General features: G+C 38.8%; 1 protein-coding gene across 1 annotated transcript; it reads left to right on the top strand.

Annotated features, from left to right (window-relative positions):
- The first annotated feature begins 9,115 nt into the window (after positions 1–9,115).
- LOC129732262 (uncharacterized) lies at positions 9,116–12,894 on the top strand. The gene has a single exon (XM_055692964.1). It carries the CDS (start codon positions 9,367–9,369, stop codon positions 10,798–10,800), a length of 1,434 nt encoding a protein of 477 aa, XP_055548939.1. The 5' UTR covers positions 9,116–9,366; the 3' UTR covers positions 10,801–12,894.

The following is a 12,894-nucleotide window of genomic DNA, read 5'->3' as shown; positions in this document are numbered from 1 at the left end:
GTTCCTCCAGCCAAGATCGTGCCATAATCACAATTCCCTGAAGAGAACTATTATACGTTACTCAGACCAGTTTTATTATAAAAGGGACTTATTTTTGTTGGGATGAAAGTCAGCAGGGATACTACAGAATTCAGCTTGAAGGAAGGGTATGTAGTGGGGAGCCTGAGAATAAACCCATGTTAAAGTCCTTTGACAACCAAATGGCCTGATTCTACTAAGATTCGAACCTGCGACCACCCGCTTATCAAAGCGGACTCTGTAACCTTGCGGCTGCGAAGCTCCCTAAGGTGATCGAATTTCCGAAACCAAGTTTTTTGGTTCTAAGGGAACTGTTCCATTATTCATCTCAACCCATATATTCATCTCATACAACATGAAAACACAATTGAAAACAGGAAAAAAAGCGCATATTTTCTAACTAAACCAATCTGCTAATCCATGGAATGGATTCTTATTAGTTCACTTTAGATTTATCATAAAGTAAAATCCTCTAAAATTCACTTAAGAGGTTTTATTGTATTATCTTCAAATACAACATCTTGAGAACATTTTCACAAATTTTCATAAAGATCTGAGCAATAGGAAGAAAGTAAGAGCGATTTGCAGCGCGCCTCGCCACGGCCGCATAAGCTAAACTTGAAACTTTACACGCGATTATCTCGGAATAGTGTTTTCCGAAAAATTACTTTGCCGTGATCCTGATTGCGTGAAAACCACTGAACCGATTTCCTTCATCTTTTTTTTTAAATTTTCGTTATTAAATTCGCCGGTCCTTGAACGACCGCTTTTTGAAACATACAGTAACATTTTGGCACAAAAATTTTTTTAATGCAATTTTTTGCGCTCAAAATGTGCATTTTTTGGGAAAAACGTTCCCGTTTGCACTGAAAACAAAATACTCATAAAAGCGATCGTTCAAGGACCCGGTACACTTCTAAACTAATGAAATAATATGAGTTTTTTGATTTAGGTTGACCCGCTGAGCCTCTATCAGGATCACCGCAAGCCTCTGCAAAAAAATAGCGTTTTGGGGAAACGGCCATTATTCCAGTAATAATTGGTATATCTCAAAAACAAACATACTTTTTGTTGTTGATAAACTGTACTTTCAGAAAAATACCCCTTTGATGCAATGAAATTGGTGCTATGCACTTAAAAATAGATTCAAACTTCCCTCATTTTTCTTGACCAAAAAGGGATATAACCCCTTAAACGCTCTAAATTTCATATTATTGTCGGGCATCTGCACTCGGAAACTCATTTATTTCAATCACCTACAGTACTGGACAAAAAAAAGTACGCACCCACTATCCCAATGTTGAACTCCCTGTATCTTTTTTAATATAAGGTATATGAACTCGATGAATTCGGATAAGTTGTAGTATTTCTAATATACTAACGATTGGTATAATAATTTTGTCAAAGAATTGCATATTAAATTCACTTCAGCATAATTGTAATTAAGCTCTATTTTCGCTTGGTCAAAATAAAGTACGCATTCTTTATATCATCATTAGTTTACTATTTCTCAGCTCAGATAATTTATTTTTTATTGTGTCCTACTCCTGATAAGTCCAATAAGATTCCTATTGCTGCAGAGAAACGTCGAAACAAAGTGTTTGATTATTTGTTTATCATTATTAGTGCGCGGTACAATCGGATAAGATATGGAAAAAGCAAATTTCCGTAGATATTCGTAAACTTATAGTTAACAACCGTCAGGAAGGTATTTCTTATAGAGAAATTGCTCGAAAATACGATTTAAGTGAAGCAGGAGCACGAAAAATATACAAAAAGCATGGAGAACTGGAAAGCGTAGCCGATCGGACCGGTAGAGGAAGGAAGCGGAAAACTACAACCAGCGATGATCGCCGAATTTCTCGAGAAGTGGCAAAAAATCCTTTCGCTACCAGCCGAGTGATTAAATATCTCTGAACAAACTGTGCGTAGAAGACTACAGGAAATGGGTTATAAGAGTGGATTTGCCCAACGACGACCTTTGATTCGAAAGGTTACCAGGTTTGTTTACTTCGTATTCAGCATACATTTTTGGCTGAGGTTTATTTCTGCAGGATCAAACGCCTCAAATTCGCTCAAAAATACATCGAAAAGCCGATAGAGTTCTGGAAACAGGTTATCTGGAGCGATGAAAGTAAATTTGAACTCTTTGGCCACAAACAACGAGCACGAGTTTGGACGAAACCTGGTGAGAAACTTGCCGATAAAAATATTCAGAAGACGGTCAAGCATGGAGGTGGCAGTATGATGGTGTGGGGGTGCTTTGCTTGGTCGGGTGTTGGTAATATTGAGAAAATTGATGGCATAATGACGGCAGACTATTACATCAGCATTTTAAAGAGAAATCTCACAGAGTCGGCGCGAAAGGTTGGCTTAGAGAAGAAGTTCACTTTTCAACAAGACAATGATCCTAAGCATACCGTCCACAAAACCACTGCGTATTTCCGTGCTTCACGTATCAAACTATTGGAATGGCCATTACAAAGCCCGGACTTAAATCCGATAGAAAATTTGTGGTCGATTTTGGATCAAAATGTCGACAAGGGAGATGTCACCAACCGCGACAAACTGTTTGAAGCTTTGGAAAAAGCTTGGACTCCCAACATATTAAAAACCTCGTTGAAAGTATGCCTCGACGCCTGCAATCCGTGATTGAAGCTAAAGGTGGCTAAATACTAAATACTAAAATAAAGAAAAATCAGTTTGAACGTTTATTTTGTCCACAAGAAAAATGACAATTTCCAAATATAAGCTCTTTTTATGTTTATATGTCGTTCTCATGTCGCTTCATCTAACATTTTTCGAAAATACACCTCCAGTACTGTCTTTTGTTAGAACACTTTGATTATCCATCTGCCTTAGATTCTACCTAAATCAAGAAAGTTTGAACATATCACAGTTGCGTACTTTTTTTTGTCCAGTACTGTACCTCAGAAAACAAAATCCGCGCATTGCTCTACACGGCTACAACGGGACTCGTTCAACCAAATTGTTTTTCATCACTAGCGTACCACTTTTTATTTTAATCACTAAACAGAATCACTCACTACATTGAGAATGCTTTAATCTTTTAAATGTTCACCTCAAATTTCCAAAAACAAGCTTGAATTAGCAGAAATATATATGAGATGAATTTCTACAAATCCTTATTTTCAACTGTATGTATTTTCATCTGTTTTCCCTGCCTTGAAGAAAATCAAAAGTTGCCAAATCATTTTCTGTTAATTCGAAAAAATCTTACTGAAAATATTAAATTATTCCGACATAATTGACATAAATCGACAGCACTGCAATGGTTACCTAGGTTACCAATTTTTCAAGTAAACAACTACAGTGGATATCTAGGTAACCTACTACGACGATCTGCAGCTACGTTCATTCATTATAATGTGATTCATTCATGATTAACAGTGTGATGAATATGGAGGCGTCGTGAGATTAATAATTGAGCAGTGATACAAATTTTGAGATGGATATGGAAGCGTTATAAAAAATTGTTTGGTTCACAAAATTCAGGATAAATCTAACTAAGTTTACTAAATGCACAATGCTGGGCGATTCCATAAGAGCGGGATCGAAGTAAACCACGAACGCGAACGGAGGCAATTTTTCGCTGTGTCACAATTTGCTCGTTGAATATACTTAAATTTATTGTTCTCGGATAGTGTTTCATAAATGTAATCGTAAACTGAATCAAATCAAAGGTAAAGTTGCTAGTCGAGCAAGAATCAGCCCGGAAATTGTGAATTCAGACTTCAAGTGACTAATAAGCAACTAACTGTGACAATTCTGGTCTATCAGCACCAGGAAAGCGGAAGAAAATTGTGTATGTTATGTAATGGAGTCGAGTTTAGTGCGCTGGACAAGGGTGCTTTTTGGTGCGGCCTCAATTTCAGCTGCATCCAGGAGCCAGCTCAATTCAAGTGTTTGTTAGAAGTTGAGATCGGTTGTGAAACTTCCGCCTAATCAACCACAGTGTCGGTTAAATATTGTGTGAGAAAAAGTAAGGACAGGCAACAGCCTAAACTTATTTCCAATCTGATCCGGATGACAAAGGTGAGAGCGTTCCTTTTATATTTTATTATATTTTTCTTTAAATGCTGGAGGATTCGATCAATGGGATAGTGAACAAGCAGTCTATTCGTGTTCGCGTGCATTTAATATTTAGAAGTAGCCATTTTGGGATAAAATTCATGGAGTCGAAACTAAACCACGGTTAGAAGTAGAGTTTGAATACCCGGCTTCACGCGTATGGTTCTACACAAAATAGCGTTAGTGATAGAGACCCCCATTGGATCATAATTTGTTAACAGTGACTAAACAAAATAGCTAAAGTTGTTTTGGTAAACATGCACATGGATTATGAGAGTTTGAAATGTAAGTTTTGCTACTAACCAGAATCGATGCTAACTATTTTTCGATTTTTCTAGCTTTTGAATAGTCGTTTTGAATATTATTTTATAATTATGGCTAGTTTGGCGTTTTGTTCGCAAATTTGAGACTACGTTTAGGCAAATATGTGTACCTGCATTTTTCAAATGATTAGGGCTCTGGATGCATGGAATTTCGCCAATTTTTGTATTTGAAAGGCGACTCTTGCGTAGACAAACAAAAGAAAATCGACGTGAAACGCCGCGTCCATACGCGTCCACATCGGTAGAAAGGAATAGAGCGATCGTGCATGATGCTTCGGTTCTGCCTTAAAGTCAGGAAATCGCTTTTTAAGAACAGACAAATGTCGTTAGTCGACCTGTTAAGCAGAAAGCCATATCTCCGGGTGACCAAATATCTACCGTAATAATTTTCGGTATAAAGAGGGTCCTTCACGAAGAAACGATAGAAGTGGTGAGACGTTAACGTGGACTCAACTCCAGTAGTTTTCGTAAAATCGTGTAGTCAGCTGAGATAAATCAATGGGAGATACGTTTCGGTAGTTGTATAAGGACTTCATAAACAGATGTCCGAATGTCACGTCGATACCTTCCATGAGTTCGTGTTTTCTACAGATAGATTATCAACGCGATGTAGTTTTCGGTATAACCTCTTGGAGGAAACAATAGAAGTGTCGAGACGTTAACGTGGATAGAGCTTTCGTAGCTCTCGTAACATTGTGTAGTCGGCTGAGATACACCAATGGGAGACTCTCTTCGGTAGTTGCATGATGATTTGTTGAGGGAATGTTCGAATATTTTAGTCTGTATTAATTTAATCGCAGTTCCGGTATTCTCGCGTGCCCTTTTTTCGGTGGTATATCAAACAGAACGAGTTCGAATCGCGTAATAATTTTCGCGGAGGTTAATATGAACTTGTAGGCGCGATATTTGCTATGAACCCGGTACCCGAATTCAGCGCATCGTTTACCAAAACGAAATCTGCTGCAAACCCTACCCTTTTCTCCAACATCCCAGTGATTTCTCGTGGAAGTGTAGAGGTGTTCTCGGCTTCCAATAAAGCGAGTATCACGTCAACATATTCCCATACACACTCCTTCTTTGACCTGCATTCGGATGCGGCCGGCGCTGGTATTGCCTAACATAAAGATAAGATCACCAGTTTTTACACATTGAGGATGAATGTTAGTCCCAAACATCACCCATTGGTTCTCTGTGTAATTACAGCTGATCTGGCAATAACGGAGTAGCAACCGCGGGCGGTCAATCATGCTCATGCTCATGCTCAATGCTGGGCGATTCCATAAGAGCACGTAAGCGATTTTTGTTTATTTGTTCAATGATTTCATGGCAGTTAGGTATTTATTTCGTGCATTCTTCGTGAATATCGGCTTAATGAGATGAATAATGGAATAGTTCCCCTATTTGGGGCCCAAAACAACTCTAAAATTACCGGAAGCCGATTGGGTTTGTCTCCGCTTGGTGCATTGCATTTCAAGATTGTATGAAAATTTGTATGAAAACATATTTTTTGCATTTCTCTCTCTAGAGAGCTCAGCAATGCCTGCAATTGCTGCACTACATTACTTTGAAGTATAGTATGTTAGATGCCAAAGACACTGAAGAGCTAGGATGTCTCTAGAAAAAGATATAGCTGTTTAAATTTGAACACGTCGAAATAAATGATGAAAATTGCCAGCGTTAGTAGGAATTCCATCAGAAGTAACCTGTCTTATCGAGTTTATACACTCGGCAGAATCAAGCAAACAAATTTAGGTAAACATTCTAGGCAAAGATAGAATATACAACGTGTTGCAGAGGTTACTTCTGGTGGAAATCATACTGACGCCGGTAAACTGGTAGTGTTGGCAGAAAAACAGATTTTGAGCATTTAATTCGACATACTCAACTTTGAAAAGTGTGTATGTGTCTTTAGTGTGTTTGAAAAAGTGGTTCAATATTAATTTTAAACTTTTGTTCATTATAAAGTATAGTAAAGCAAAGGTACTACATTCCTCCTGGAATTTTACTCTCTGTTCAGTTGAAACAGACTTCACAGCCCACCTTTAGTGCACAGTACAATTGCGAAGCTAGCGCCGCGATCCTTTTAACCTATTAAGGGTCTCTCCCAGCCGAGATTCGAACATGCGACGACTGGCTTGCTGTACCTCAGTACCAACTGAAAGGTTTCTGTTCATTATACAATCATACCTCGATATAACGTAACTTTTACCTCGGTATAACGCAACTTTTTAAGATGTATTGAAATTGAAAATAAATAATGCAGCAACTGTTTTTGGGTTTTTGGGTATAAAACCTAATAGCTTTTTGATACACCCCTAAGACTGAAAAAAGCCGTATTTCCCTTGTAAAAAGGTATAAATTGCTTCAAAAAAATGTTTTTTGTAAGTTTTGAAACCAATGTGAAAATTGTCTTTAATTGGCATGAGAAAGGTTCAAAAATACTATTAGGTGACGAGAAATAGGTTCTCACGCATCCTCCAATAACAATAAACAGTCTTGCAGCAATTAAAAAAAAATTGCTTGTTGAAAATTGCCCTAAATGGGCATGAGAATGGGTCAAAATACTGATAGGTGATGGGAAATAGGTTTTCACGCATCATTGAGTAACCTCTTGTATCAATTGAAAAAAAAAATTTTTTTGCTTCCTCAAATATTTCAAAAAGAGCATAAGAAAGGTTTGAAAATACTTGTAGGTTTTAGAAAATAGGTTTTCGCGCATCTTTGAGTAACCATCAACACTCTTGCATAAATAAAAAAATTTTTTTTTACTTCGCCATAACGTAACGAAAATAAAAATATTTTTAATTTATATTCAATTACATTTTTTATAGTTTTTCTCCGAAGCAACATAATTATTTGTTTTTGTTTTATTGCCTCATGATTGTTTATCTTAAACAAAGCTCGCCAACTATTGATTCCTTTCTTAAAAGCAAATTTAGGCTGATACAAATATTTCATTTTCATTTCATGTCGCACCACCGCCCCCCTCCCCCTTCAAAAATGGTAAAAAATGGAAGGGGAAGAAAAAAAGTTCAAGCCGTTTTGTTAATATGATTAATGATAACAATGCAATGTGATATGATGTCGATGTCGTAACTTCCACACAATTTAAGTTATTCCTTTTTTTCTCAGTCTTATTATTTTTTTGCCCTCTCCTTAGCTAACTTTGATAACCGTGGACATAACAACTATTCAAAGATTGCATCAGCCTTACTACAAGTACGAAAAGACAATCGTGCAGGAAATGTTTAATAAAATTCAGAGTTACAATGAAGGTCTCTTTCTGGGTTAAACATAGTTTTAATGGAGAAAAGTATATTTCGAATAGAATAAATAAAGTAGAAATTGCACTCCGTGATAATATTGATCCAAGGATAAAAGGGTTGAAAACTCTTTGAGCAAAAGAATAATTACATTCTCGCAGTCCATTTTCGCCCTGACACGTAGAAATCAAATATTATGCCATCGATTATGTCACTCCAAGTGGTATGAAAAATCGTCGCCTTTCTTTTTTCCTGCGGAACAAAAAAATATTTACACTCTGACTCGGTTGCCAACTAATAAAATATCCCAACTTGATTGCAGGAAGAAATATAAGAGTGGTTGCGGCTGTAATTCCCCTTTGCGAACCATTTCGATGCGGTTTAATGCTTTCTATTCCTTTTATCTGGCAATTGTTTTTTCTTACCTTCGGACCCTGAAGGACAGGTTACTTTTACTCTTTCGCCAAGGAGTCTCCCTCGGTGTCATTGTACATAACACATATTGGAACCAAACCAGCTGAACAGTCATCCAGTGGCATGGAAGTGGAGTACTGGGTAAGTAGTGCTATCCGTGTTCGATAACCGGTCCCGCGGCAACTCACGAGTGAGATCATTGATCGATTTGATAAACAATCTTTCACTTTTTTTACGATGCTATACATAATGGAAGGTTTCACGCTAATTCACCCAGCTGTTGGTCACACGCGCTCAATCGAAAAAATGTTTATTAACGAAGGAAAAAACTTTACTTTTGAAATTTCTGACTTTGTGAAGAATTTATTTGAATTGATAAAAAAAAACCAAACTTTTAAAGCTTCATACACGAGTTTGCGTGAAATGCCTCAAAGGTAAACCGCGGACAATTCGCCGACCAGCTGCGGTTAAATCTCACTCTTGTCAGTGGAATGGAGACTGCCTTGGTTTATTATTAGGGCGGAGAATGGGTGTGAGCTTCCATGTTGCAGTACAGATTTTGATGGAAAAATAACTCATGCTGTTTACAGGTGCTTTATTTTAAAAAAAATCACAGTAAGAACATTTTTTGAATAATAACTTTGTGTATACAGAAAAATAAATTATTTTTACTTACTAGTCGACCCAGTAGAGCGACTTGGGTGGTGACAATGGAACGAAAGTGGTGGTAAATTTATCGAAAACAAGACACTCGACACTGCCTTGGCGGCTGCCGAAATTGAAACCTGCTCCACCAGACCAGTTTACTTTTTGGGGTCACCGGGAGGGCTGCCACTGCAAAGACCCCTTCAGGGAGAGTGCCATTGTCGTGCACACACACAAGCGCACACATACCGGGGTTGACTGTTTATGTACTTTTAGCGCGCTGTGGGTAGGACCCAAAGTGATCCAGATATAAAACCGATCGACAACGAAAGTCATTGTGGTCGATAGATTGTCTCGAGTTTTGGTTACCAATTACGTAATCTTTGCAGGTATGGCAAATCGGGTGACTTGCGGTAGCCACGCACTACACACCGCAAAGAGGCTGTTGATCTGAAAAGCCGTCTGCTGATGTCCTTCCGAGCCGAAGTCTATAAAATTGGAACATTTCGAATGTCCCCTGTTATTCGTAATTTCGATTCGATTAGGGCGCTATCAGTGTTTGTCTTTAGTGCCATATGTTAAGTTGAGTTGTTGATAGTTGAGAGCCTAGTATGAAATTGGTGCTTCTGTTCGGTGCGCTGGCGGCCGTGGCCAGTGCCGCTCCAGAAGGATATAATTACAATCCGCCAGCCGTAAGCAGTACGTTATTTTTTCCGTCGGCTCCCAGTTTTTCCCACGACAGTGATGACTGTGAAGAACCTGCCCCGCAGCCTCAAGTGTTTTTCCAGCATAGTTTACCAACATACGCTCCGGTTCAACCAGCACCGCAACTGTACCAGTTGCCTTCGAAAACTTCCATTGTGCAACCTTTGAAAACCCAAATATCCTTCTCAACTCAGCACCAACAAGGACACTCGTACCAGCAGCAACACGGTTGGAATGTACAACAAAAAGAATCCAGCAGCTGGAAGTACACGGAACCGGCAAAAATAAATCATCACCATCAGCAGCAAACCAGCAGCATCTGGGTGAAACCACAGCCAACCATTGAAGAAGTCTACAAGCATGTGTATGTTCACGTTCCACCGGAAGACAAAGAAGATTACGAGGCTCCGCGAGTAATTCAACCGGCCGCCCACAAACAAACCCACTACAAAATTATCTTCATCAAGGCACCAAGCCCACCCCAGCCGAAGACAGTCGTGCTACCACCTCAACCGCAAAACGAAGAAAAAACTATCGTTTATGTATTGCATCAGAAGCCCGAACACGAGCAGGAAGTAATCCTCCAACAACCGGAACCAGCTAAGCAAAACAAACCCGAAGTTTACTTTATCAAGTACAAAAACAAGGAAGAACACAAGCAGGTGCATTACTCTTCATCAACGGCTGCCCCTGTTGTGAGCCACAAAAAAGTCGCGGAAAGTGCTTCCAGCAAATACTCATCCGAATCATCCGGTTCTAGTTATTCCTTTGTCAGTAGCACTCCAGCACCAGTTGTGTACAGTACAGTGAAAGAGCACGTAGTTCCAAGTTACACGTACGTCAGTAGCACTCCTGCAACCGCCACCTACAGCACATCGTCATCCCATTCCACTGATGATAGCGCCAACAGTGGATACTCCAGTGGAAGTAGTTACAGCTCTTTCACCCAAGGAAGTGGCACCTCCGCCAGTGGATACGATAGTTACGTCGATCTAGGTAACTCCGGATACTCCAGCTTCCCCAGTGGAGGAGGAAACCAGCTGGGAGTGATCAATGTTCCATCTGCCGAATATGGTCCAGTGGTCAGTACTACCGTAGCCCCCCTAGTCAAAGTACTGCCAACGGAAGCCACGTATGTGAGTACAACGTCACACAGCGATGTAGTCGGCAGCACAGTCGGTCTACTGACGGACGTCGCCATCAAGAACCCTGGCCTCAGCGGGTACTCCAGTCAGTCAACTGTCGTTGCTCCAGCCAAGAAAAAGTGCCGCCGATGTGCCAGTACAACCAGTGCCCCCCTGAAGGTGGTTCAAGACGCTTACGTGTCCAACCTGTATTGAGGAGGCACGTTTAGAAATGCTTCGTTTTTCTTTCATTTAAGTAGTTTCAATAGATCGCCTAGGCAATAAACATAGAGTTACATAACCCACATAGGTAAAGTTTTCCTTCTGTAAAACCCATAGTTCGCGGGGAGTCCAAAATGTCTTGCTCCCCAGCTCGCCATTGCACAGGGCAGATGGGTCGCTGCGTAACAGGAAAAACCACGGACAGTCAGAGGAAAAAAAAGTGAATGTTGAACCATCATCGTCGTCGGATCAACCGTTGAAAATAGGAAAAACAAGACCTCTAACATATGGGTTTGCATTTTTAATCAAAATTCACAAATCGCATTCTCCGCGGCGAACGGCACAGCGGTGCGGCACGGGGCGCCATCAGGTATGTCCATTAGCAAGATGATTATGCGCACTTCGCAATCTGCACTGCCGCGTAATCTTGTTACCTGCGGAGTGAGATTGCTTGTTTTACAAACGCATGGTCTGCTAACGTAGCCGTACGCACTGAGGGGCTGGTTGGAAAAAATAAAACATAAAACATGTGCCCGAGAAAAGGACCAACATTATTTTACCAGAAGCTAACAGAACAGCACCTACAAATATGTCAGGAAGTTTAGTAAAATATAAAGAAAAAAAATTTTTTAGTCAAAATTTAAAATTGTAAAATGAAATCGAATTAAGATTAAAAAGAAATTTAAATCATGTTATCAGACAGATTGATATTGAAAATGGATTAATTATCAAAGCGCTACGTAAACTACCGGTGTATTAAAATGTATAAGCGCAATAATAGTCGGAATCTGCAAAAGTAGAGCGCTGGAAGAAAAAAAATCCAACTATGGTTAACAAATCGATAGCGGAGAAACACTGCGTACTTTAATGGTTTTTATCATTAATATAACAGTTAAGATGAAAGTCAGAAGTGAAATAAGTTTAAGTTGTGAGATAAGTCGAAAGTTGAACATCTACTCAATCGCCATATACGAGATTTTATTATACTTTTACTTTTCTATACTTTGTTTCTTGTTTTTTTATTTTATTAAATTTGGTTCAAACTTTTTTGTTTAAGCTTAATTTTATTCCTTCTTAATTTATCTCTCTCTCTCTCTATTTCACTGCATTCTATCTTAATGTATATCTACCAGCGGCTAGCGTACTTTCTCTCTTTCTCGCTTTCTCTTTCTCTCCTTTTTTCTCGCTTTCTCTTTTTCTTCCTTTATTTTTCTCTCTCTTCCATTCTCCCTCTCTCTCTCTCTTTCTTTTTTTTTCTTTCTCTCTCTCCATTTCTCTCTTCTCGATCTCTCTTAATCTCTCTTTCTCTCGACTTGTCTTTCTTTCTCTCGACTTATCTTTCTTTCTCTCGGTTTATCTTTCTTTCTATTTTTCTCTTCCTCTTTCTCTCCCTCTTTGTCGATCTCTCTCTATCTCTCATCCCCTCTGTCTTTCTTTATCTCTCTCTTCCTTCCTTTCTCTCACTCTATTTCTCTCTCTTTATCTTTCTTTCTCTTTCTTTATCTCTCTTCATCTCTGTTTATCTTTTTTCATCTCTCTTTCTGTCCCTTTGTCTCTCGTCTCTCTCTTAATTTTTCTCTCTTCCCTTTTCTTTTGCTTTTTTTCTCCCTATTTCGCTCTCTTTTTACCTCTTCCCGTCTTTGTCTCTCTCTTCCTATCTCTCCTTCTTTCTCTTTCTCTCTCTCTCTCTAGCTCTCCTTCTCTATTTCTCTTTTTGTTTGAATACTCTTTTGCAACTCCTCAATGCGCATAGGGTAAATATAAAGGAATTGAATTGAAAGCGACCAATTTTTCGAACAGCGAAAATTTGAAATTCTAAAATCCATCACAAAAAAAACATAATATAAAAAAAATCACCTCTTTGGTAGTCTGACATATGATCGTGAACAAAATTTCATCAAAATAATCAGGACACAGGCGTTGTGTAAAAAAAAAATGGATTTGCAGTACACGAACAGTAAAAACACAAGAACAAATTGCGATGCTTAATTTTTAAACATGATTTGAACAAGTATCCTTAAACATTTCATTTACACGAACGCATGAAGAATATACGACGAACAATAATAAAAACACTAAAAATATCGA

The sequence above is a fragment of the Wyeomyia smithii genome, chromosome 3 (genome assembly GCF_029784165.1).
Source record: "Wyeomyia smithii strain HCP4-BCI-WySm-NY-G18 chromosome 3, ASM2978416v1, whole genome shotgun sequence".
NCBI lineage: Eukaryota > Metazoa > Arthropoda > Insecta > Diptera > Culicidae > Wyeomyia > Wyeomyia smithii.
Note: the sequence above shows the minus strand (reverse complement) of the source record. Positions and strands in the feature narration are given on the sequence as shown.